The sequence below is a fragment of the Neovison vison genome, chromosome 8, assembly GCF_020171115.1.
Source record: "Neovison vison isolate M4711 chromosome 8, ASM_NN_V1, whole genome shotgun sequence".
NCBI lineage: Eukaryota > Metazoa > Chordata > Mammalia > Carnivora > Mustelidae > Neogale > Neogale vison.
The window spans coordinates 129,283,734-129,311,477 of record NC_058098.1 but is presented as its reverse complement, the minus strand read 5'-3'; the positions used below and the strand labels follow the sequence as shown (position 1 = coordinate 129,311,477).

The following is a 27,744-nucleotide window of genomic DNA, read 5'->3' as shown; positions in this document are numbered from 1 at the left end:
ATGTTTCATATAATATACACTGCCTTGATATATTTATTTTTTGTTTCTTCCCTTTGAAGTTTCTCTTTAGATTTTTTACTGATTTTAGGTTTATCTCTGTAAGTTATATTTACATTTCAGGTGCTTATATTTTTATACTTCATTATTTTATTCAAATTTAGATAATTTTGTTTTAGTCCCCCTCCCATAACATTCTTGATAAAAGCCTATTTAACCTGAACTTACATTTTTAACCTTAAAAGTATGAGATAAATTATAGGAAGAGTTACAACATTGAGTCCTTTGACCAGAAATCGTCATATATTCAATACTTGTTAGTTCAGTTTAAGGAAATATGTTAATAGATGAAATTGATATGGGTCACCAAAAAAAGTCATGACAATAATGTATAAAGATAGTAACTTTTTATTATACTAAAGACAATACAAACAGAAAAAATGAGTAGTCACAATTTAAAGGATGGTTTTCTCCTAAGAGCTATAAGCTTTCAAGCGGAAAAATAAAATACATATACTAAATATGTAAGTGAAGAAAAGTTAAGCTTAAACTTTAAAATGGCGACATTGGGTTTGTTGTTAACTTTTTAGATCAATATTTATAAGTATATAATTTTCTTGATTGAATCCTAAAGTGAAACAGTAAAGATAATGTAGGATTTTTTACCAAAACTTGGTAAGAAGTTATAACACTTAATTCAAAACTAAAGTCTTTAGTTATGTGTTTCTTACAATATTTCATGTAGTGTTCACTTGATCTTGATATGTGTTATAATCCCCTGATCACAGCTTCAGTGATATTCCAGCAAAAAGTGAGCAAAAAACAAAGCATTAAAGAAACAGTTCTAAATTATATTTACCTCAATTATATGAACTTTTTTATGTGTAAATACTTGTATAATTTACACTCTCAATAATAAAACTGGTTTATACTATAAATACTATCAAGAGAAAATAGATAAAAAGTTCCCATTGTAAGAATGGTTATCTTACTAATATAAACATTTAAAAATTAAATGGCTCAATTGGTAAATAAAGAGATACCAAACTTTTCATTCTATTCCCCATGAATCATTTCACAGTCATAGCTTAGAGACACTAAAGTTTGCTCTTAAGGATGTGAACGTTTATGTCCTACTGATTCTCTAGAAGATCCTCATACTACTTATCCAGTAATATTAAAGCATTTGCAATGGCAAATTATTAGCAGGAACATTGAAGTATGCAAAAATATTAAATAGACCAAGCTCTCCGTATATCCAGGTGAAAAATCTGAGTAATTCAACGATGTATTTGTCCATACGCATCTGCTTGCAACTTGCCCAAAATATCATCGAGTGGCTAGTTGTTAAGGCCAACGCCTTTTATTTTTAGACATCAGAAAACATAAACACACTTTCAAACACTTCAATACAAGATAAAAGAAAATAATTACATTCTATAGTAAATAAAGAAAAAGTGAAATTATTTTCTCATCAAATCCTTAATCTAAAACTCGGGAATTCTATTCTTTAGAGAGCATGTTATAAAGCAGTGGTCTTCGGAGATGATGATACAGAGTATCTATCTTCAAACATTTTTGCTCTTGTCCCCTAAAGTAATTTTGACAAATAAGAGATATCTGTGCATATTTAAATTATTTGAAAATTTTCATCGTAAGATTTTGTTACAAAATATGCCGTTTCTGCCATATCATAAGTATTGAGGGTTTTTTAAGATAAAATCTAGGGACACCTGGGTGGCTCAGTTGGTTAAGCATCTGACTCTGTTTCCGCTTGGGTCATGATCACATGGGTCCTGAGATCAAGCCCTGTGTTGGGCTCTGCACTAGGTAGGGAGGCTGCTTCCCCTCTCCATTTTCCTCTTCCCCTCCCCACCACTCATGCTATCCCTCCCCGCACCCTTCCTCGCTCTGAAATAAATACATCTTTTTTTTATTTAACTAAAAAATAAAATAAAATAAAATCTAAATTAGTCTTTCAAATGTACACTATATATAAACACCATACAAATGGACACATACTATCCATCTTTAAAAATCAAATATTTAAAATAAAGGAATTTGTATTTCCCTTCCACTTTCTCCACAGAGTTTTATTCTACTTTGAATCTTGAAAATCTTCTCTTGATCCCTGAGACATCTCTGAGGTAAATTTATACAAACAACAAGCACATATACATTTATATTGAAACTACCTTTAAATTAATATTCTTTGACCATAAGGCCCCAGTTCTTTTAATCATCTGGGTTGAATTATCATTACAACTATTATGAGCACATAATTGATCAAACAAATAAATTATAAATTTTGACATAAAATTACTAAAAATAAAAGGCAAAATTTCATTGGAAAAATGTCTTTTAGTGAAAGAAATTGGGGGAGTTCATGAAACCTTGATGAAAAAAACAGTTGAACTATCCCTTTGTTTGGCTTTCCAGAGATTTTGCCCTTCCAAGAAATTCACCCTACCAGACTCAGGTTAGATAAAGTGTGCCTTCCTTTTGTAAAGTTAGAAGAATGACAATGCAAAGTGAGAGATGGGAAAAGAGAATGTTGGCTGACCCCCTGGAGCATTTTTGTTAGGCCAATTTAAGGATTTGAAAATTGATTTTTGTAAAACTTTCTGTGCTCCCCCCATACCACTATCACAATTTGAACACCACACCTCTAAGATACCTAGAGACAGTGTTGTTAACTTGAGCTAAGAAAAAGTACTCTTCCTGAATTACTCCTTTAGTTAAAGAACTGATTTTGGGGGTGTTTGGGCGGCTGCCTTCAGCTCAGGTCATGATTCTAGGGTCCTGGGATCAAGTCCCACATCTGGCTCAAGGCTCAATGGGGAGTCTGCCTCTCCCTCTCCCTGCCTCTCTGCCTACTTGTGCTCTCTCTGTCAAATAAATAAATAAATAATCTTTAAAAAAAAAAAAAAAAAGAACTGATTTTGAAAGTTTCTTGGATGGGACTGTGTTACATTTTGAAATCTGCTTTTGACCAGCTGGCTAGCCTATGTAAAGTATGTGTCGTCTGAGCCATCTCCTCACTAATCAGCTACCTCCTGTACACCTACAAATTCTGAACTAAGAAAGCCCATATGAAGGAACCATAGCATAAGAGCTCCACCTGTTAATAACACAGCATAAGCTGCTATGGAAAAGCACTAGAGGAAGAAATAGGCAGCTTTTAGCATGTAAATGTTGAGTGGGCAAAATAGTCTATTAAAACATTTTAAAAGAACTCTAAAAAAATAAACACTGTTTTGCTTTCACGCATCTTAAAATGTAATGGATAGGGCCCTTATCCTCCAGAATGTCCTAAAAAGTTTGGCTCAGTTGTACTACCTAGGATGGCTTAAAGCAGAAACCTTTCCAGAAAGGATATGTTTGGCATTCAGTCTCTGCAGATATGAGCTGACCCTCTCCTGGAAGGCCAGGGTGGCTTCACACCCACAAGCATCTTCTGTAGAGACGAGTCTTCGTGCTTCTTCAATGGCTGATGACGACAGTAACACAAAATGTTATAGCTAAGCAGAAACCGTAGAAATCAGGAAATCTGTAATTCAGTCCTTCCATTTTTAAGACTTAACTAAATGCATTTTCAAGAAGGTAAGAGGATATAAGAGCACACAGAAAGAGGAGGAAATATTCTGAAATAGTAATGTCACAGAAGAAACTGAATTAGATATTGGGAAACGTTTCCAGTCATCAATCCTGGGTATTGACTATGTGAGAGTTCATTATATTCTCTCAACTTCTGTGAGTGTTGGAAACTTTCTATGATACAAAGTAAATTTTTAAAAAGTTGACGTAGGGGGGAGCCAAGAATGCAGACCTAAGGTAATTAATCTTATTATGGTACTGTGTCCCTATTAAGAAATGAAAATAAGAAAAAGAATTCTCTCTTTGGTCAAAATATTTCAAGAATTAAAAGTAGATAATTCCTGATTTCTTATACAATTATTCTATTGAATGGTCTGAATGGAGAGTTCTCATTCTTACCCATAAATACTTTGGAAGTAAAAATTAGGTTTGTATCAGCAGTTAAGCAAAGAACCTGGGAGAATGATAATGCTAACTCCTAGTTCTTTCTAAAATGCAGTGAGGCAGCTCTCCCTACTATCATAACCCCTAAAGTTGCCTAACAGAAATAAGAGTAATTTCCCATGTATAATCTTTCATTGTCATCGGAGGACAGAGAATGGTCTTTTACTCCTATGTTTTCTCCCACATTCTACAAAGATAGGATATAGAACAAAGATGACCGTAAATTCACTTGATCAAATAAAATCTATCTACCTGTCCAAATCCTGTTGGCTTTTAGGGACAGCAGCCCAAATCAGTCAGTCGGTAAGCCAGAAAGTATCTACTGAAATTAAGTACATCCCCATCATCCCTGTACAGAGCATATAATTGGCACTCATGATGCTTTTCCAGTGCTTCTTGCCTGATAAACTGTAAGTTCTGTGAGGACAATGGCTCAGCGGGGTAGTCTAATTAAAACACTCACAGAAAAATTTAAAATTGGGTTGTAGCACAATTGAAAGTTGGGAGATGAACCCATTCACAATAGCATCAAAAAGAATAAAAATTTAGGATTAAAATTAGCAAATGATGTGCAAGACTTGTACACTACAAACTACAAAGCATTTGTATGTCCCCAGTTCCTTCCTCAAGACCTGAAAGAGTACTACATCTAGAAGAGCAGCTCCATGAATGCTTGCTGAGCAAAGAAGTGAACGGCTAGGCCAATGCGGTCAGGATGTAATCCAACATAAATGCGGCTGGAATCCCCATCTCCCAAGAGAAGAAAAATGCCCCAAGACTGAGTTCTCTGAGGATTAAACCCCTAGATAGGGTAGCCTAGATATTAGTACCCTGATACATTCAAGTCCTAAAAGCAAGCTCTTCCCTACTATCCCCACCCTCCCCAAGAAGAGGTTCCATACTTCACTTCAAGTGAAGAAATATCTACTAGTAACTGTCAGGTGCTATGGAAGATGCCAGAAATATAGACAACATCGACCGCCCCCAGGGGTTGGAGGTTACTGTCTCCAGGAGCATAAACACACGAGCCTCAAACTCTGACCAAGTCTGAAATAGGAAAGCCATCCTCATTTGTCTCCTGGCCTGTTCCCCACATCTGGTTTATCACCAAATCCTGTTCATTCTGCCTCAGGAAGGTGTCTGGAATCAGCTTGCTTTCATCACCACTGTCCCCCTCCTCACCCAACCTGGGACCACTGCAACAGTCTCCGACTGCCCCCCACCCCCGGCCCAGCTCGTCAGCCCCTTAGACCCACACAGCAGCGAGGGGGACTTGTGAAAATGTAAACAGAATCACACCGCCCCATTCCTCAAAACTCTCCAGTGACTTCCCATCTTCTATAAAACAAAATATAAACTCCTTCCTCTTGCCCCAGAAGATCAGCATGACTCAGCCCCTGCGTCCCACTTCAAAGTGACACCACACTACCCTGGCTGGTGGTGGTTGCCACAGGCGCTGGCAACCAGGCGAGTCCCTCCCTCTCCCCCCCTTCCCCCTCCTCTCCTCTCCCATTTCCTCCGCTCCCCCGAAGTCACCAGGCAGTCCTTGACACTGCTCTCCCTTCTTCCTCCAGCTCCCCAATTCCAACCTAAATACCGCTGATCCTCAGGTCTCAGATGTGACTTCCTCAGAGAGCCCCTCCCAACCTGAAGGAGGTCCCCCAACCCTCATGGGCTCAGGACCCTGTTCTTTTCTCACAGCATTTCTTTATAAATAGCTATTTCCTTGTCTTTTCCCCTTAGACTGTTACCAAAGACCATACATGTTCTGTTCACGATTATACACCCAGTGTCCAGAAAATTGTAGGCGCTCTGCTGATGGAAGGGTTGATGGAACAGTTGAAGGAACAAGTCACCCCAGCACAAGGTGTCCTGGGCTGAAAGAGAACCGAGCTCATTGGAAGGAAAAGGGAAGCTCTGGTAGAGGGGGTAAAATTGAACTAGACCTGTTCAATTAATTATGTTAATTAATTGAATTCATTCATTCAATTTAATTAATTCAATTAATTCATGTTCTTTAGTTATAGAAACAAACATACCAACACAACTGTGTAGTATTTGATTCAAACAAAGCAATTTAGAGAACACTTAGGCAAGTGATGAAGCATAATAAAAATAAACACTCATAAAGCTACCATACAACTTAAGAACTAAAATATCATGAATACTGTTGCAGAGACATCATTTAAGTAAAAATAGAAATACTAGAAGATATTTGCCACACATAAAACAACAAAGACTTTATATCCAGAAACACACAGGGTTCCATTGTATCAGTAAGAAAAATATAATAAACCCAAGAGAAAAGTAAGGGCATAGGTAGCATTTCCCAATTAAAAAAAAAAAAAAAACTCCAATGACTAATAAATACAGGAAGTAGCCAGGAAATGAAAAAATAAAGACCGTAGGGAGACACTTTTTTGCCTCCTCTAGGATGGCAAAAATTTAATCCAACAAAACCAAATATTGGTAAGGATGTGGTTCTTGGATTTTGGCAAGCGGTAGTGGTGAGGGAAGGGGGTCCCAGCAAAGGGTGGACACGGGCAGGGCGTGTTCCTAGCATAGCCAGGTGTGCACACGGTGGAGCCCAGGACCTGGAAGCAGGGAGCCCCGGGGCAAAGGGAGTGACAGGGTGAAAAGGAGAGGGGACCCCGGGGCTGGGAAAGAAGGGGATGGGGGCAGAGCTCCAGTCTGGGATGATAAAGTTCTGCGGATGGGGAGTGGGCCTGAACTGGACCCTTCGAAACGGTTAAAGCGGGAAATCGGACGTCAGGTGTATCATACCATCACTGCAGCAACAATCCCACTTAGGAAGAGACTGTAATCACAAAGGAAAACGAAGAGGAAGGAATCCTAGGGGGAAGAACGGCTGGCGGCGACACCTGCTTCATTGGGAAGACAGCTGGGAGCCTCCGGGGGCCTCGGACCCCTCGGGACGGCGCTTAGGCCTTAGACAGGAAAGCTGCCTCCTACAAGACGAGCCTCGCAAACCAAACAGGTGGCAGGGACAGTCCGTACCTGCGCACGTCCTCCGGTCTTCGGTCAGGGTGTAGCCGGGGAAACAATCGCAGTGATAGGCCGCGGGCCCGTCGTCCACACACAGGTGCTGGCAGCCGTGCGAGCCCCCAGCACACTCGCTGCGAACTACCCGGGCGCGGGGCAGGAAAGAAAATAGTCCCAGGTCACAGCGCGGAAGGAGACCCAGATCTCTGGCAGAGAAAAGCTCCGGCGCAGTCACAACAGGGGCTGAGAATGAACCCGTCCGCGGCCGGCGCCACCGCGCCCACCTTCCAGGAGAACGCCGCGTGGTCCCTTCCTACATCTCACATCCCTGCGGTCCCACCTTTAGACTGCCTCCCCGCTCGCCTTCGCATTTCTCGCAGGCACATGGGGTGCCTCCTCTCTTCTTCCTGCCTGCAGTGCTGGGGCTGGACCGAGTCCTGATTACATTCTGGAACTTAACCTTTGGCCTCTCTGGATGCTTCCAAGTGCCTCCCGCATCTCCAGCCACACAGGGACCATCTTCACCATCACCAGAAACAATGCATTAGGGACCCATTGGCACAGGGAGCTAACTCAGACGCTGCACATAAAGTGGGTGTTGTGCGGGTCAAGGGCTGCCCTCAAAAGGGTTCAAAGCAGGACAGAAGACACCAGCCGGCACACCCATGCACACAGAGGTAGTGACAACAGTGATGACGGTGAGGGGAGGTGTCGGTTTGGAGAGTGGAGCACTTATTATCTGTCCCAGAAATCTATCACAAGGAGGAAGATGGCTGGCCCAAATCTGAATGGAGAGCAAAGGGCTACGCTCGGGGGGCGCCTGGGTGGCTCAGTGGATTAAAGCGTCTGCCTTCGGCTCAGGTCATGATCCCAGGGTCCTGGGATCGATCCCTGCATCTGGCTCTCTGCTCAATGGGGAGCCTGCTTCCCCCTCTCTCTCTGCCTGCCTCTCTGCCTACTGTGATCTCTGTCATATAAATAAATAAAATCTTAAAAAAAAAAAAAGTGCCATGCTCAGCTCATTCCACATTTAGAGGGGCCCAGGATAAGTGAAAACAGCAGGTCTCCTTTAATAAACCCAGAAATTCTTCCCGGGAGACACAAGTTCTTCCTCTGTCATTCCAGGGACCAACCAAGTTTGTTTGCTTGTTTGCTTGTCCCTCCACACTTGGGAAACTTCCACAGGAAACTTCCACTATTGCCTATGAAAGAGCTTTGAGTGAAAGGCAAGTCTCTCCATAGTGTATCTTTCTAACTCTAACACTGATAGTCCCCTTCATTACTCCAGACTTTTCCAGCACAATGCCGGATAGTCGGGGGTGCCTCAGTGGCTTAGTGGGTTGAGTGTCTGTTGGTTTTGGCTCAAGTCATGTTCTCAGGGTCATGGGATCCAGCCCTGCAGGGGGCTCTGTGCTCAGCGTGGAGTCTGCTTCAGATTCTCCCTCTCTTCCTCTCCCTACCCCTCTGCCCCTGTCCCTGCACAGGTGCATGCTCGCTCACTCTCTCTCTAAAATTTAAAAAAAAAAAAAAGAACAGTAGACTGTTCCACTTTTCCCTTCATCCTAGCCTAAAGCTGCCCTATAGATAACAACGGCCATGCCTCCACCCCTGGACCTGCTCTAGGGCTCCATATTTAATCTACAAGCCTTGTGGTACTGCCCAGCAGGGGGAAAAGCAGGCCACTAGCAGAGATGTGACCCATGTTATGTACCCCAGCTTCAGAACAGTAGCTGTTATTACTTTAAAATGTATAAACACTGCTCTGCACTGGGCTCCATAGATATATTTCTTCCTAATCCTTTAACTTTCCGCCATCTAGTCTTGCCCTGGGCTGAACAGCCACATACAACAGCCACGAAACATGATAGCTTGGCATGCGATCACATGTGTAACCGCCAGAGCAAGTGCCGGGGTTCCAATCCTCACTCTGTGACTCACTAATTGTGTGACCATGGGCAAGTTACTTAACCTATCAGGGCCTCAGCTTCCTCATACAGGTGCTGTGAGCAATAATAAAGGTGTGACTGTGTCTGAGCTGCCTAGAACCATGTATGGCATCCAGTAGGCACTGAAGAAGTTAGTTACTGTGACCTTGGAGCAAGGCCTGGAATAGTCTGCCGTAACTGAACATTTTCTTGGATTTTTTTTTTAATAAAATGTTCCATTTATTCCATAATATTTGTTAGGGTTTTTTTTTTTTAAGATTTTATTTATTTATTTGACAGAGAGAAACACAGGGGTAGAGAGGGAACACAAGCAGGGGCAGTGGGAGAGGTAGAGGCAGGCTTTCCTGCTGAGCAGGGAGCCCAATGCGGGGCTCAATCCCAGGACCCTGGGATCATGACCTGAGCCAAAGGCAGACCCCCAATGACTGAGTCACCCAGGTGCTCCAATATCTGTTAGTTTAAATGTAAATTTTAGTGTCCTTTTTCAAGGTCTTCGATGACCCTGGCTGCTTAAGCTACCAAGTGGGGTACCTGTAACCAATTTGAGAAGCGCAGCCATGTGCCCTCTCCACCCCAACTGACTTGGTCCTACCCCTGGAGCAAACCAACACAAGCCATTCCCCTTGGCCATCCGTCTCTGCAGTCCTCTGTCTAAACCTCCACCACCCTCGAGGCCCACCTGCTGCCTACATGGTCTGCACCCTTCCCCCGACAGCCTGCCTCCCTGGCTTCTACAGCCCTACGTTACTGTCCATCCCTCTCCCTGCCTAGTCTCTGCTTCCCCAAGGTGTTGGTTCTCTTTGCACCCAGCCCGTAAATTGCCCAGGGGCAGAAAATGTGCTTCTTTACATCCCCACAGGGCTTTGCACAGTCCTGGGAACAAAATAGGTGCTCAGTCCTCTTTAAATTCTTTTTTTTTTTTTTAAGGGCATTGGTCATGTGCCATTTCCCTTAGTCTCTCTTGAAAAGGTCACATAATATCTCTCCTCAAGGGACAGGAGCATATACATAAAAATCTAATAAAATGGCCAAAATTAAACACAGCCTTGAGAGGCAGGAATTTCTCTCAGAAGTGTTTTTACATTATAAATATCACCCTGCTCTGCCAGTGAATTTAAATCAAATTAATGAGGATTTGCCAAGACATAAGGCTCAGACTCACAGAAGACTGATCATCTAGAAACCGTTAGGGAACAACTGACTTCACATTTACTGGAAGATCTGTGTGGGTCTAATTCAGTCATTGACAAAGTCTCCTTTACTAAAACGATCCAGCTTTAAGATTAATGCTACAGAAAAGTTCCAGGGCAAGTTTTAATTGGAAAAAGATCAGTTCAGCCTATCACACCAAATAGTTACTGTTTTCAACCAACTTCCTCTAAAGTTCCCATTTGCTTCACAAGTCCCCAGCGTACAGAGCTATAACATTTTCCTGGATAAGGATCCTACATTCAGTTAGCTTTTCTCATATCCCTCACTCCCTACCCATTTCTGAAGTGAGATATATTTGCAAAATCAAGTGAGCTCACTGCCATCTGAGCAATGCGTGCCTTGGTCTATAAGCAGGATAGAAGGTGTAGAGTCTGATTCGTTAAGTATCTTTAAGAGTCTCTTGCTGTGTCCATTGCAAGTTGGTTTCACTGCCATAGATAGAGCCAGCTAGGAAAGAATTTGTTGAGTGGACCTTACCTGAACACGTTTTGTTGTCAGCATTCAGAGTATAACCCTCGTAGCATTCACAGTGATGGGACCCATCTCTGTCATTTACACAAATGTGCTGGCAGCCATGTGTACCAAAGGCACATTGGTCTTGAGCTACCAAAGAAAATTTCAGGAGAAAAGCAATTAAAAGTGGAGACGTCTTTTATTACCCCTATATAGAAATCTTCTTACCCGTGGCTAGAAATATATAAGAGGCAAACCTATTGGAAACCTTCCACAGCCATCCGTACTATGGGCTGATACCAGAAGTTAGCGGTGTTTAGAGAAATCCTACACACAGTTTTTATTCTTCCTTTTTCCCAACTGCTTTTTCAAAATCATCCAGACTGAGTTTTTATGATCTAAGTATCTCATAAATACTAAATAAATAAGTAATTACTAAAGCATTCCTCTTAGGTTTATTGTATTTACACTGAATCAGGGGTGTACCAACGATTGTGTGGCTAATTCCACTAGATTCAGAAAGATGCCAAATTTGAGTTGGAAGGAACTGTAATTCAGCCCTCCCTGTTCTAAGTGAAGAGGCTGAATCTAGAGAGACCAGCTGACTGAGAGCAGCATCAGAACTCAGGACCCAAACTGTCACTCAATGCGCTTTTCTGTACATGGACATGATAATTTTTTTTTGTCTTTAAACTTTTCATTTTGAAATCACTGCAGGCATATGGAAGAGTTCCAAAAACAGCACAAAAAGTTCTGTACTTCACCCTATTTCCCTGAGCGTTAACGTTCCGTATAACCATAGCACAATTATCAAAACCAGGAAATTAGCGCCAACACAATGCTATTAACTAATCCACAGATCTTAGTAAAATTTTGTCATTTGTTCTACCACTAACGCCCTTTTTCCGGTCCAGGACCCAATCCAGGGTCCACATTGTACTTCACTGTGACATGTCCTTAGTCCCCTCTTCTCTGGGACACTTCCTCCATCTTTGCCTTTCATGACCTTGACAGCTTGGAAAATTACTTTGTAGAATGTCTCTCAGTTTGGGTTTGTTTGAAGTTTCCTCCTGAGGCTAAATATTTAAAGAAGACAACAGAAGTGCTACTGTGCCCTCAGGACATCGCGTGAGGAGAGGCATGATGTCACTGCGGGTCACGACTAGTGGGGTTCCCTCTGGTCACCTGGTTGAAGGGGTGTCTGCCAGGTCTCTCCACTAGGAAGGAACTGTTTATCCCGTTGTAGTTAATAAGTATCTTGTGGAGCATTCTTCGATTTTAACTTACTAAACTGTGTTTAGCATTTGGAAAGCACTGCCAGGGCTGGCTACAAGGCCCAAGAGAGAAAAATCAACCAAGTGCCCGGTCAGTGTGCCTTACCCCTCCAACACCGGCTGGGGGGCAATGCAGACGGGGAGGTAGCAAAAGGAAAGCCTCCTCCTCCACTTACCCGAACAAGTCTTCCTGTCTTGGTTCAGGGTGTAACCTTCGTAGCACTCACAGTGGTAAGAGCCAGTTCTGTCGTTCACACAGATGTGTTCACAACCGTGAGTGTTCAGAGCACACTTATCGATAGCTGTCAAAAGACCATCAGGACAAATGGAAACACAGGAAAACGTGGTAAATTAATTACGGGTCACCACCACACGTACACACACACACACACACACAGGTATTAAAATGGGAGGTGGCCTAGCGCAACAGAAAGGCCACAGGACAGGAGGTTGGGAACTGATTTCTGTGCTGGCTCTTTCACTAACAGACCCCATGACATGGGTAAGTCGTCTTCCTTCCCTGGGTCTGAAGTTCATCATCTATAAAATGAGTAGGTTGAATTAAATGATCTCTAAGTTTCCTTCCTCTCAAGACTTTTTCTGAGGATTTAAAAAAAAAAAATGGACCTAGATCCCATCTTTACTTACTTGATGTGAGTAGTCATATGCCAGATGAGTGAGAACCTCTCTAAATTTTCTTCTGTATCTAAATTCAGCGAGCAGCTCTGGTCTCAGAGACAAAGGAGCAGCTTGTACTTAATTAAGTAAAATCCAGGAATAGTTCCAAAATCCTCAAAAACACTGAGAGTTCTGGCTCCCTTCCTGACTAACCCATTTCCCTACTAACCCTTTTCTTGAAAACTAATTATAAGTACTATAAAGATGCTGATTCATGTATTACCTCACTTTTCTCCAACAATTTTAGAGGAAAAACATTGATAAGCAACCATGAACCAACCAAAAGGCAGTTAAGAGAACAGCATAAGGCCAGTCCCAAACCCGGAGGGCAGGTCTCTAGCTGAGTCCCAGTCAGGCAAGCTCCCCGAAGCGGGCCTCACCTGAACACGTCTTCTGATCGGCGTTCAAGGAGTAGCCTTGGCTGCACTCACAGTGGTGCTTGCCTTCCCCATCACTGACACACACGTGCTGGCACTGGTGTGTGCCAAGCACACACGGGTCCAGAGCTGCCCACCGGAAGTAGACAATCGTCAGTATCAACGCATAAGAAATGTTCCAGATACTTCCTTCCCTGTCAAAAAGACATCCCCCTCTCGTTCCTTTTCAATGAGAGCTCGTCATAAAAAACCGGCCCTTTGTCTTCTGCCTCTGGCTTCTTGGAAACACCACTCTTACACAAATGATGTTACTAATTTAAAATTACAGCTTTTGTTTCAGCTTTCTTAAAGAGAAAGGAAATTCTGAATTTGGAGCCGAAGGCAAACACTCACGTGGTCACACAACTTGATGTTTTATTCAATGTCTCCACCTAGCCCAGGAAAAAGAATTTATTTCCCAACGGCAAGAAACGGGGAGAACTACAGTGCACTTCTGGAAAGTCTATGAGATCGTTGTCCTGCTGGGGCCAGAATCTGCTTTCCAAGGGCTCTATAGTGTCTGTCAAAACGAATTCACACACAGGCATGTCCCTCCGCCTGGAACTCAGTGGGGCGGCAATACGTACTTGAACATGCAAACAGTGGAGGACAAGGCAGGTAACCGCCTTCCAAATGAGCAGCAGGGGTGTGGGAGCCTAAACGTACAGGTGTGCAACTTCAGGGCCTCTAGTATCTGCAAGGAGCGTGGACTCACAAGCTCCATGCGAGCAGGTAAAAAGAAAAGGAAGAACAGAATAAACGAGATTACGTCAGCGAAGCCGCAGCCTCACCTTTTCACTCCTGGAGGTGTTTGTATCTCGTTGGATATTTTTTTTCCTAGTAACATGTTTTGAAAGAAGAATCAATGAATTTAGTCATTTCTGAGAAAACCAAGGAGGCCTGTTGGAGGAGGCTGGCACCCCTGGGCAGGTAACCCAGCCTCGACTGCTTTGGCAACAGGTCAAGGTTAATATTTTCCCAAGAAGAGCCTTTTCACGGAATGATCTTTCCAACCCGTTGACTACAACAAGCTGCCCCTCAGTCCCTTTTCATAGAGAGGACATTTTTCCCCCCAGAACAAGCAGTTCTTTTGTACCAGAAGGAAAAGATTGCCACTCACCACTTGCTACTTTATGGCCTTCAAGCCCAACCCCAGGTGCTAGCTTTGAGACCCAACTCTGCCACAGACCGGCGTCTTTATGGAAAAGCTCTCACCCACAAGCACAGGGGGTTTTCCTGGGAGAAAGAAAGCCACGTTCTTTTGAGAAACCAATGAATGCCAAGGACAGCTTGTGAAGGCCCAGTATCCTGGGACAGGAAAGACGAGGGGGCACCAGCCAGGTCTGGCTGAGTTGAGGCCAAAGTTGGCTCTAGACCAAGACTTCATCTCCCATTTCCTGACAAACTGGGGTGATTGCTGAGTTCCACATTAATTTCAATATAAAGCCTCCTTGAAATTTGCAACTGTAATTACTAATTCATGTCTCGTCACCATCCCCAGACTACTGCTTAATTATATGGAGGGAATATTTTATCCATGCATCATCAGTGCATCAGATTAATTAATGCGTATCGAGTAAAGAGATGGGGCATAGGTTACACAGCGTAGGTATCTACATTTTAAAATTCACCTGAACTAGAAATTTGCCCACACCTGTTTGGGTAATTCCACAGAAGGCTTTGAAAGACTGTATCTCTAAATGATAAATAAAAAATAATAGTAATAATAAAACATGAATATGGGTAGATACAAAGACAAAACATAGTGGATACAAAGGAAAAAAGGAACTTGGGTGCCTGGGTGGCTCAGTCCATTAAGTGTTTGCCTTCAGCTCAGGTCATGATCCAGGGTCGTGGGATCGAGTTCTACATCAAGGCTCTCTGCGTAGCCCGGAGTCTGCTTCTCCCTCTGCCCCTCCCCACTGCTTGTGCTCACTCACTCGCTCGCTCTCTCTCTCAAATAAATAAATACAATCTTTTTTAAAAAGAAAAAACAAACCTAAAAATAAAGTATGCGTCTCACACATTCATAATTCTGATCAGTGGCTAAGATTAAAGCCCCGCCTTAACTGGATTCATATTCATGGGTTTGACTGATTCGTGCTAAAAATTCCAATTAAATGAGCATGCTCGGGCGCCTGGGTGGCTCAGTTGGTTGAGCGACTGCCTTCGGCTCAGGTCGTGATCCCGGACTTTCAGGATCGAGTCCCGCATTGGGCTCCCAGCTCCTTGGGGAGTCTGCTTCTCCCTCTTGTACACCTTCTCCTCTCTCGTGCTCTCTCTCACTCATTCTGTCTCAAATAAATACATAAAATCTTAAAAAAAAAATTAGCATGCTCATATTCAAACTGCATCCTAAGGGAAAAAAGAAAGAAGGACAGTAACCATCCTTTTTTAAAAAATCTGCATCTCGCTATCTCCCAAGTGAACTGAAATCTCAACCCTTCCCCCAACGCCCATTCCTAATCCTGTCCCTCCACAAAGAATAATTGGAGGAAGAACAGAATCTGAAAACTAGAGGATCCAGAGAATAAGCAAAACCCTAACTGCCAGTTACACTGGAAAGCCCACAGATCCTTCCACCGGCAGACAGATGCTGCTCCCCGTCTTCCGCAGGAAAACAGCAGAGTTCTGTTAAAGCCGGAGATGGTAAAGCTAAAGAAAATATCTGGGGAAGATGGAGTTGTGGGCGGAGGGGAGAAAAGAGGAGTCTTGAGTTTTTTATTTTTATTTTTTTCTGACCCCATCAGGGAACAGCAGGATCATTTATCCTGGATATTTCTAGACCTTCACATTTCTAATGCAAACACGAAGATTTTTATGAGCAAACCAAGTTATATATAAAGCAACTCTATATTCCTAAACCAACAAGGTGTGTTTAAGCTGGTAAAAAACTGAAGAAAAGCACTGCTTATATTTTAGTTTTCCATAAAGTTTCTACCAAAAAAATTAAAAAAAAAAAAAAAAAAAGAATAAATCTCTTTCTTGGGAGACACAATATTTGAATATTCTAGTTGGGAGCAAGACTTACCGCAAAAGGTTTCCTGGAATCTAGAGGAGAGTTTCTCAATGACCCCGTAGGTCTCCACATAGAAAACGTGCTCATCTAGGGGCTCGCTGGCCATCATCTTGAGGGACTCCATGTCTGCCCGGTCCACGCCCACGGCGTAGAGTTCAATACCAGATGCCCGGGCCCGAGCCGCCACCTCATTCACCTGGTCCTGGGGCCTCCCATCTGTCACGATGATGGCCACCTTAGGGATGTTGGAAGTGGGCCCCCGAGCTCCTGCCTCCACCGTGAAGGCCTCATCCATTGCTGTCTGGATAGCCAGGCCGGACATGGTGCCTGTAGACAGGGGTGTGATCCGAGCCACAGCCTGTTTCAAGGACTGTTTATCTGAGTGGGTCTGGAGATGGAACTCAATCTTCACGGTGCTAGCATAGTTCACCACTGCCACCCGTGTATCTGCCGCCCCAATGTCCAGAGTGTCAATTATCTGGGAGACAAAGGTCTTCACTTTGGTGAACTCCAGGGGCCGCACACTGCGGGAACTATCGATGATGAACACCAAATCCAAGGGCCTGCTCCTGCAAACACCTGCGAAGAAGGGTGTGGAGGATGGGCACAGCTGAGCAATGACGTGATCCCAGTCGGAAATGGGGCGGTCCTCATACCCGAAGAGCCCTGCAGTTGGAGGCCCTACTGTCTGCTACCTTTCGCCAAGACCATCATCCTCCCTTAAGATGCTAAAAGCACCAGGTGCCTGGGTGGCTCAGTAGGTTAAAGCCTCTGCCTTTGGTTCAGGTCATGATCCCAGGGTCCTGGGATCGAACCCTGCATTGGGCTCTCTGCTCAAAGGGGAGTATGCTTCCTCCTCTCTCTCTCTCTCTCTGCCTGCCTCTCTGTCTACTTGTGATCTCTGTCAAATAAATAAATAAATCTTAAAAAAAAAAAAAAAAAAGATGCTAAAAGCACCAAGGTCCTTCCAAATTCCCTAATGAGGATTCACACAGAGGGGAGAAGTTTCTCCAATAGGCTGGCTAAGGCTGGCTGAACCCCAAATTTCCCCCTAGAACCTCATCCCTCTGCTTCAGCATTGCTCCCAAGGTTCCGCTGGCCTTCCAGGAATGAATGGTTTCCAGACCTTTCTTGGGCACCTCAGCCATGGCACAATGGGACAGTGGCCTTGAATAGCCTCGCTGCCCTGTCCAGGCCTCACACACCTCAAGCAATGGCAGAGTTCAAGGCAAACATACTAGTGATTTTCTGGAAGCTTCCTTCTTCTACTCCTCCACCAATGGGACAAAAACTGCACCCAGAGTAGCCCTAAGTGCCCCCTCCTTCTCATCATTCATCAGGTTTAGTGAACTCTGGAGCCCCGTGTGCCTGAGATACTTAAACGTGAGAAGAGGAATGACAATCTGATCCAACTTTGCGTGTCTGGTTTTCAGGAGCAGAGATGTCCACTTGTGTCTCTCCTCTGCCCCACCAAACTCTTGTAGTCACCCCTTTCGTTTTTTCATTCACCAAATTATTTGGGGGGACCTACCATGTATTTAGCCCTGAGGCTACAAAAGCAAAGAAGCTTGTACCTTTCCTACTCTAAAGTACCAAGCATCAGGACCCCTGGAAGGTGCAGTAGGTTAAGGCTCTGACTCTTGGTTTCGGCTCAGTTCATGGTCTCAGGGGTGAGATCAAGCCCCACGCTGGCTCCCTGCCCACCGCAGAGGCTGCTTGAGATTCTCTCTCCCTTTCCCTCTGTCCCTCCCTCTCTTTCTTTCTCTCTCTTTCTCTAAAATAAATAAATGAATCTTTAAAAAAAAAAAAAACAAAAAAACAAGCTCCTTGTAACACCACCACACATCTTTGGAGCACCTGGGTGACTCAGTCGGTTAGGGGTCTACCTTCATGATCCTGGGGTCCTGGGATGGAGCTCTGCATCAGGCTCCCTGCTGAGTGGAGCCTGATTTTTACCTCTCCCTCTGTCCCTACTCCCAGCTCACGCCCTCTCTCTCTCACTCAAAGAAAAAAAAATTTTTTTTAAGATTTTACTGATTTATTTCAGAGGGAAAGAGCAAGAGCGTGAGCAAGGGGGAGGGGCAGAAGGAGGAAAAGCAGACTCCCCACTGAGCAGGGGGCCCAACACGAGGCTCCATCCTAGGACCCCAGGATCATGACCTGAGCCAACGGCAGACGCTTAACCAACTGAGCCACCCAGATGCCCCTAAATAAAATCTTTTAAAAAAAAAAAATCACGCACATCTTCATTTTCATTTGTTCTTTCTTCCTTTTCCCCCAATCTTGTCCTAAACTCTCTCTCCTAGCCACCAAAATCAAGTCCAAAAGAGAGGAAAGCCAGTTACTAAACATCTTTTTCAAGTCATTCTTCCTCCTCTACACACACACACACACACACACACACACACACAACTCGTCACACACACCAAGTCCTAAATGGAAATGTAACTGATGCTTGGGCATGAAGCATCAACCAGTTTCTTTCTTTTCCTGACAGGGGCTGGCAGGTAACACTAGTGTAAGAACGCAGTTTACTCGGTGGCTAAGGGAAAAAGATGGTTTCAAAACAAACTCCTACACAAGACAGTTTGTGACCCAAAAACAGGAATGATCTGGAACAGGAATGATGTCTCTAGAGAGTTTTCTTCTAAAAACAGAAAACTATCCTCTTGGTTTTATCCTGCTTCCTGGACATATTCAATTAAGAAAATAAATCATACTTTACTTTCAATAATGTTATAGAGATCTTAGGGCACAAAAGAACCAATCCTGTGAAGTCAGAGGTGCAGAAGTTGATTTTATACCCATTTTACAGGTGAGAAGCCTGAGGTTTGGAAGGTGGGTGAGCCAGAAAACAGCAGGTCATGGATGGGACTCCAGGTTTCCTGACTCCCAGCCTAAAGGGGCTTTCCACTGGATGGCTGCCTCTCTCTGAAACCATATTTTCCACCACACACAAAAAAATCAACATTATATCATGTACCTAGTGAACATACTGCTTGTTGATTTTGAGCTACTGCCCTGATGTATGCTATATGTCATGTATTTAGTTAAGTCAAAAGGAATTAAATCTTAAAAAAAAAAAAAACAACCCTCCCAAATCTCGTTTCATCCCTTGATTACCATGCATCAGGAGCAAGGAAGAAGAATCCTATTGAAAATCCTTCCTGGACATGGATGTAGGTATTTGTACATAATTAGAATAAAAGGAAAAATACATGTCGATATGAGACCTAGATTTGACAACCCAAATACCCAAATCTTGTCCTGACTCATGTCAAGGTTATGTTCTTATGGTGTATGTGCATGATTCCTTCCTTCTCACATGGAATCCTTTATGGAGGCTACAGGGGGTGTGGTGGGCAGAATAAAGCTCCCTTGCCCCCCAAAATATCCAGCTCCTAATCCCTGGAACCTGGACGTATGTTACTCTACATGGCAAGAAGAAGAAGGAGGAGGAGGAGAAGAAGAAGGATTAAGTTAATGACCCTGAGATGGGGATTTTATCCTGAATTTTAGGGGTGGATCCTAAATTTTAATTACAGAGGCCCCTAAAAGTAAAAAAAGAGAGAGGCAGGAGAGGAGATCACTGTGATGAGATGTGAGAAGGACTCAAACTTCTTTCAGTGACTTTGAAAATGGGGAAAAAGCCATGAGTCAAGGAGTGAAGGTAACCTCTTCATGCTGAACTAGGCAAAGATACAGTTTCCCCTAGACCCTTCCCAAAGGAACACAGCCCTACTGACACAATTTTAGACATCTGAGACTAGTGTTGGACTTCTGGTCTATAGCACTCTTAGATAATATACGTGTATTGTTTTTAAGTCACTGAGTTTGTGCTAATTTGTTACAGCAGCAATAGAAAACTAATACAGGGGCTCAACTCAGATGATGGGAAATTCCTTGAGCATCTGTTACTTCTTGATTTGGACTCCCTCTGCAACGTCACTGTTTTGGAGTCTCACTCCCCCATACTAGAAAGCAGCACTTTGATTCTCAGAAAGCAAGAAAGTGAGAATCTAAATTTCCTAAAAGACTTCCATACTTAAAATTATGCTGATTTTTTTAATAGTTCTGCTAGAAATAAAAGCCTATAGGAAAGCATAGCCATTTCTGGTTGCAGAAAAGGGAGGGAGTTTGGGAAAGGGTGAAACGTAATGTTTATTAAAGGATTATCATTCAAGATCAGCTTGGATCCAAGTAATGCGGGGGAACTCAGAACACCCTGTAAGGAATCCCTCCTCCCTCTCCCAGTCCCATCTCCAAGGGAGGTGGGTCAAGACCAGAGGCAAGGTTACCTTTTAGAAGAAAGGCATCCCTACACTGCCCAACCCCACCACCCCAGCCTGGAGCAAAGCAGGCTACCCCCTAAATTTAACCCTTGTGAATCCTGGTACTCCCTGGCTCAAAGACAATGCTGTCACCTTTCAAATCCAGCCCCTTGGGGCTGATGCAGGAAGGAATCCTTTGTGCTCTTTCTCAACATTATCCAGAAAGGTGCAGAAGGGGATAGACACAGTAAATCAACCTGAGGCATGAATGAGACTGGACACCCAGAAAATGGTTTGGTGCAGCCTCTCCTCTTTAGCAAGACCGAAACTGGACATTTTCGTAATGAAGATAAAATTTTATGTAAACCCATTTTAAGAGCTTGGTAGGTTGTAGCTGTGGGAAGATCCTTGTGTGGGATTTTGGAGCCCTGAGTTCTGTTCTGAGCCCTGACAGATTTGCTGGGTCATTTGGTAAGCCTCAATTTACATGCTTTCAGGGACTGTGACGGGTGGTCTTCCAGCTCTGCTACTCTAGGAACCTCTGCCCCAGGAACTAACTACTGACCAAAAGGGCAATGGAAAATTGTTTGCCAAAGACTCAGTGTCTTGGGTATTTGAGGACCTGAGAGAGTACAGGTTGGGATTGGGACCCAGTCAGTTCAAGCAGAACACCTGGTCAGCGGCAGAAGACGTGGAGACCAGGATGGTTACAAGAGAGGTCGTTGGCCATCCAGCTGCCCCCTCTGGTTTCCTTTTTGGCTTCCCACCCCCACTCCCTGGTGTGAATTCCAGTCCAAATTCTGGTCCAGATCCTAGATTGGACTGAGACAGCTTGAAGGGTGTATCCAGGAGAGGGAGGGTCACCCTGATCTGGGGCTCTAGGTGAAGTGATTTCCAGACACTAAAGGCAGAATCTCAGGAAGGGTTCGTTCAGCTGCACAGAGGTAGGGGTTGGCACAGAGGCGGGGAGGTCGTCTGTGTTCCCGGCCGCCCCATCCTCCAGGCCCAAATTGCAGAGGGAAGTGGCTGGAGTTTGAGCTTCGGGCGACCCAAATTCGAGTCCCGACTATGAGTGACTTTGGACATCCCGTTCCCTTGCCTGGATCCGTCTCCCCACAGGTCTCATCGGGGAGGGGATTCTTTCTCCTGCACCGCAGTCTGGCTCAGGCTGGGACGCAGGGAACACCTGGCGGCTGCACGGGGCTTCTGTTGGATGCCCCGCTTCCCCTGCCACCCGTCCCTCCCGCCCGGTCCTCCCCACCTCCCTCCTGCCGGCTGTCCCTCCCCGGTGCCCGCTCGCGTCCCTCCCAGGCGGGGGTCCCACTCCCCCGCGTACCTGCGCCTCGGGCCCCGCCGGGCTGGCCGGCCCCGGAATAGGGCGCGCGGGTGGGGACAGCAGAGACAGGGCGGCGCCCGGGACTGCCCCCTGGGCCCCGCGTGCCCAGCCTCCGCAAACCCGGGCGGGCCAGGGGGCCGGGGGCGGCGGGGGTCGGCGGCAGCAGCAGCAGCAGCGGCCAGAGCAGCAGGAGCAGTCCCGAGAGGTGGCGCGGCATGGCGGGCTCCGCACTTCTGCAGGTGTCGTCGTCGAAGGTTCGCTCGCTCCAGCAGCCAAGAGCCTGGGCCCCGCGCCGAGGCGGCCAATTTAAAGGTCCCGCCGCCCCGCGCCCCTCCCACCCGTGGCCCCGCCCCGCGCCCCGCCCACCGCAGGAGCGCGGGTGGAGCCGCCGGGCTCCGCGCCCGGGACCCGCGGGATCCTGTCCGCGCATTCCGGCGGCAGAAACGGAATGTCTGGGGCAGGCCGGCGGCGGCGCGGTGCCCGAAGTCCGGCGCGCGGAGGCCCCCGCCGGGTCTCGTCTGGGTGGGCAAGGCCGGGCGCCTCCTGGCCGCGCTCCGCCTCTCCTGGGACTTGCGCTCAGGCCTGCGAGCCCCCGGCCCAGTCCGCCCGCCCTGCGCTCTCCCGCTGCCCCAGCAGGCCTGACCCCCGGCCCCAGCCGAGGGGGCCCCCGGGCTCTGTCTTCCCGCTCCCGCCAGCGGTGCCTGCGGCGAGGTTTCATCTCGCTCCTTACACTGCATTCCTTTCCCCAGCCAAGTCACCCAAATTTTGCTGTGGGTTCTCAGTAAAAGAAAAAGAAGCCTCACAGATTCTAGCAGCATGAATAGGAACGCTTTCATCCCAGCTTCAAACATCCGTAAACATTTGAACTTATATTACCAGGAATAGAAAGTCAAACATACATTCCCCAGAGAACCCCCTGGCAGCTGGGAGGCCCGCCTGTACCAACAGAGGCTTCGAAGGCGCTCCCGAGACCCCATTTCCTCTCCGGAAGAGCGATGGTGGCAGCAAGGGGCTTGGGGCCCCTGAGGGGACCCTCGGAGAACTGTCTACTGGGAGAAAAGCATAAATGGTCTCAGGGGACATAGTGAATTTAGGAAAAACAGACTGTCTCTGCCTGAGGAAAGTAGGAAGGCTTCTAGAAACAGGTGAGGTTTGAGCTGGATCCTAAAACCTGACAACGCAGGCGAGTTCCAACAGATCCAACCTGGTCTCCCTGCTTCCGGACTGTGAGTCTTCTAAAACGCACACTCCACGCAGTAACCTTAAAAATCACTTCCTTGCAACTTTGCTTCCAGTAAAATCCACATTCCTTTTCAGGGCCAACAAGGCTCCTGGAGATTCCATCCCACCTCCCCCTGCAGCACTGACCAACATCCAGACCTATATTCCTGCTCTCCATGCCTCAACCATGCCAGCCTTGCCTTCTCCGTGTCCTGGAGGACACCGAGCTTGTCATCAGTTTCATGTCTTCCTCAGAGCAGCCTTCCGGGAGGCCAGATTTTAATCAGTTTTTCAAGCTTATTTTTACCACGGCCCCCTGATAACAACTACATTTTACATTATGAGCCAGCAGCTACATAAATAGGTAACACATATACCCACAAAACAATACTAACATTTAACCGCATTTGATGCTCTTCTATTCACCTCCATTCAGTTCTGTTTCATTTGTTTTTAATGTGATCACGAGCACATGAGTTTGTGGTTCACTAATGTTTCCCAGTTAGCAGTTTAAAAAATTGTGTTTTAAATAGATTCTTTCCTACTGTCTCTGCCTTCTGATCTATTATAGCATCCTGTGTGTTTCATTTGGGGGACTTCCTTAGTTTGTAATGATTCCATTTATATTCCATTTATTTATGTTTATATCCCTCCCACTAGACTGTAGGCTCCAGAAGGGAAGAGCTAGTGCCTGCACGGCATGCGTCTGTACGCATGTAGGTCTGCAATGGGGCTGAAAACTTAGGAAAGGAAAGATCATAGAACAGGGCTGGAATTGAAATCTGTCTTGGCAGGACAGTAACAGGCACAAGAGACTGTGAGAAAAGAAATTACCTGGCATCACTTTTTCCAAGAGCCCAAGGATGCTGAGGAAATGGCTTTGCTCAGTTTCACTTCACTACCTGACAACAGATGGCTCTAGGCCGGACACTGGCTCCAGAGACAGTCCTTTCCACTGGCCTCCTCTAGTGGGGAGTTGGTCCTTCTCTACCACCCGGCTCCCTCTCTGAAGAAAATTCCGGGGGACAAGCAACAGAAAGTGTAATAGTCTGTTTCAGCACATTTGCATGTAGGCATATGTAAAGATTAAAACTATTTAGACTAAGGAAATAATTGTAGTTTTCCCTAAAAATTCATTATAATACTACTACTTTGTTTTTACAATTATTAAAAAAAAAAAAAAAAAAAGTACATCTTTACTGGTCAGCTCTGGCTAGGTTGGGCTGTGGTAATAATGATCCTAAAATCTCAGGGGCTCCTAACAGGAAAAATGTATTTCTTGCTCTGTTCTGTGTCCTTCCTAGGGTGGCTGCAATTCTTCCCCACCTCATCTTCATTCTGGAACCTATACAAGGGGCAGACCCAATCTGAGACATTGTGGTCTTGTGCCAAAGGAAGTAAATGAAAGATGAAAGAACCACATGACAGATCTTACCATTTCTGTAAGGAAGTGGCCTTCCTCAAAACCACTCATATGTGATTGGCCGAAGCAAGCCAGGTCCGAGGGTGGGGAGTAGAAGGCTTTTATAGCAAATTGCTGCAAACCATAATACAACCTAGCACAATTTATTTATACACCTTTTATAATGGGATGAATGGGTGCGCTCTGAGGTCTCCTCTCTAGATTCAGTAAGAATCTTTGGTCTCTGAATCCTGATCGGCTTTTCAGAGGCCCCTCCCTCTGGGCCATCCAATTCCAACTTTTTTTTTTCTTTCTTTCTTTTTTTAGAATTTATTTTTAAGTACTTGCTACCCTCAAGGTGGGGCTCAAAACCACAGCCCCGAGATCAAGAGCCATATGTTCCCCAGACTGATCCAGCTAGGCGCCCTTAATCCTGACCACTAACAGCTTTCCAGCTGCACAGGTGGGAGAGCCTCAGTGGACTGTTTTTTGTTCCTGCTGCTTGGCGTCCCGTGATAGAGGAGCTGCACTAGCCTTCAGCGCAGACCCACTGGGAAATGTCCATGGAAGCCCCTTCAGACCAGTAGTCACCCCCCAAAGCCATGCCCACTCTTACCTCCTGGTTGTGGGGTGCTGCCCAGCTCCAAAAGTCTCCCGGGACACATGCAAGGCTTGGATTCCAAGAGCTATTTTCTCACATCCTGGACTTACTGATTCATAACCAAAACACCTAGTTGTGCTAATTTATAGAAACTCCCAGATTCAGTTCTGACTCCGCATGCCAGATCTGCCTATTGCGCAGATCCGAATGCCAAGGTTCTGTGACCTGAGTCTGAGAATCATTCCGGGGGCTTATTACAAGGCAGCTTCCTGATGCTCGGGAATTAAAAGGCAGGTACCCAGATACTCTCATGCAGATGGTTGGGGACTGGGCCTAGGAACCTGCACTCAGCAATCTCTCTAGGCAGCTGACACGTGAGGGCATTTGCAATGTCTGGGTTCTGATGGTCTCGACAATAGGCCCCGGGGCAGGATCCAATGCAAGGGCAGCTGCAAGGAAGTGGTCACCCAACACAGAAGGCCTTTGAGGGACTGCCTGTGTGGTCAGAAGACAACTTGGGCCGGGGACAACTCTCTCTCCTCCGTCACACTTCTCAAGAGCAGTCACTAACACTCAGATCACCAAATGCAAAGGCTTCCTCAGAGAGTTCAGGCAGCTCCCCTGTTGGAAGGGCTGGGGTGCAATCCCGATTCTACCCGAACTGTCTATTTCCTTTACACTTGTTTCCCTGCTTCCCATATTCCACACAGTCTAGAAACCCGTAAGATTTTTCTCTAGGTCAGCTTTTAAAAAATTGTAATAGATTTTTTTTTCTTAACCGTATAAGTAATGCAACTTACTGTGGAGTTCAGAAAATGTAGACCAGCAAAAATAAGAAAATAAAGACCATCTGTAACACTACCATCCAAAGATAAGCTATGTGGTATTATCTCTTTTTCTCTGCTTGTATATTCATATATTTCTATTAAAAATGAGATCACACTGTATATTATGACCTTATTACTTGATTTTTGTACTTAATGTATAGTGAACATTTTTTATAATCTTCTAATACATCATTTTTAATGGTTATATTGTATTCCATCATATATTCTATTCATTGATGCAATTCTCCATTGTGGGACATTTAGTTTCTACTTTTTTTTTTTTTAAGATCTTCTGGTTTTATTTATTTTTTTCAATTTATTTATTTTCAGAAAAACATTATTCATTATTTTTCTACTTGTTTTTAATGATAAACTGTGCTTCAATGAATCTGCTTTTGTGAATGATTATGAACTATTATTCTTTCTTGCTAGAAGTGGAATGTCTCGGGGACTAGGCCTTCTTGAGCCCCTGTGTACCATCAAATAAGGAATTCCACTGAGTGTGGTTTCAGCTGCCACCTCTCTAGTGCTAATTCCCAAATCCGTCAGAGTCTCTTGTCCGAGTCGCACTCCTGGGCAACACACTTACACTAGTAACTGTGACTGTTGTACTCTCTCTTCAAAGGTGACAAAACCACCTCAGGTTCAACCCTATCCAAGAATGAACCCAACATCTTCCTCTTCTTCTTTTTGTTTTTTTAATATTTTATCTTTAAGTCATCTCTACACCCAAAGAGGAACTCAGACTCACAACCCTGAGATGAAGAATTTGCACGCTCCACTGAGCCAGCCAAGTGCCCCTCCACATCTTCCTCTAGAACGTTCTCCCAGCCACACGGCAGGAACCTTGCTGTCCTCTTTCCACTCTCGATCCCCTTGTATTAAGATTATCAAGGCTTCTACCCGCCATCTCCAATTCTGTCAAATCCTCAAAGTGTATCTCAAATCTCTTCACTACAGAAGCTTATCCTTATCTTTCCAGCTCCATGCAATTCCCAAAGGAGAGGGAGGGGAAGACAGAACTATGTGAAGAAATAATGGCTGAAAAACATTTGAAACTTGAAACTGATCAACCCAATGAACCTCTGGCACGAGAAACACATGCACAAAACCTTACAATGTGTGTGTCATTATACCTCAAAAAAAAAAAAAATCAAGGAACATATTAAAATATGTTGTGACAGAGCAGTGCAGTGACAGAGCAAAACTTTTCATCACTGAAAGTTAAAAAAAAATGAAGTTAATGATGATGGAAAATTTCTCCGTTGAAACAATGTGTACGAGAAGATGGTGGAGCAACATCTTCAAAGTACTGAATAAAAACCAAGAAAAACAAAACAAATAAACAAAACCCTGACTACCTAGAATTCTATACCCAGGGATGAACCGTTTGGTAACAAAGGTAAAATAAAGACACTGTCAGACATACAAAGAAATTCATCGGTAGCAAAACCACACTACAAAGAAAAAAAGAAAGTTAAAGGGAGTTCTCTGGCAGAAGAATAATAATACCAGGTGGAAATGTCGATCTACAAAGAATAAAAAACACCAGAAATAGTAACTAAATGGATAATATATGTAATTTTAAAAATTAGCTCCCTCTTTAGAAGGTAATTAACTGTTTAAGGAAAACGAAGAGTTATCAGAAAGTCAACCGCAAGAAGTAAACTAGTCAGCCATTCATTTGCAAACGAATTATTTATTGTCATTCTACTGGTAGGAGGGCAAAGGAATATAAATCAGGTTTCCTGATGCTTGGTCCAGATTTTAAGCTACCTCACTGAATGACAGGTAAACACCTCTTTCTAACAGACCAGGAACCAACCATTCCTCTTTTTCTGGTTTCCAGGTCAAATACTCTTCTCCCTTTTCAGTCCTTCCTCTCCCCATTCCTTGCTCACACACCCTGCGATAATATTTACAGTGGTTGGTAGTTGCCAACTCTCCCATGTCTGTTACCTCACTTGATCCTAAAAACAACTCCCAGATGTGTGTAGGTAAGGGGTCTGCATCTTCATGATTTCACAAATGCAGAAACTCAATCTCA

At 44.7% G+C, this 27,744-nt stretch overlaps 1 protein-coding gene across 1 annotated transcript; it reads right to left on the bottom strand.

Annotated features, from left to right (window-relative positions):
• Positions 1–713: 713 nt before the first annotated feature.
• On the bottom strand, positions 714–17,187 carry MATN3 (matrilin 3). Its single transcript, XM_044262255.1, has 8 exons — positions 17,166–17,187; positions 16,052–16,705; positions 12,985–13,110; positions 12,103–12,228; positions 10,677–10,802; positions 7,057–7,182; positions 3,377–3,487; positions 714–1,333 (listed from the first exon to the last, which is right to left on the bottom strand). The coding sequence occupies exons 1-8, from the start codon at positions 17,185–17,187 to the stop codon at positions 1,278–1,280; spliced, it is 1,347 nt and encodes a 448-aa protein (XP_044118190.1). The 3' UTR covers positions 714–1,277.
• Positions 17,188–27,744: the final 10,557 nt, after the last annotated feature.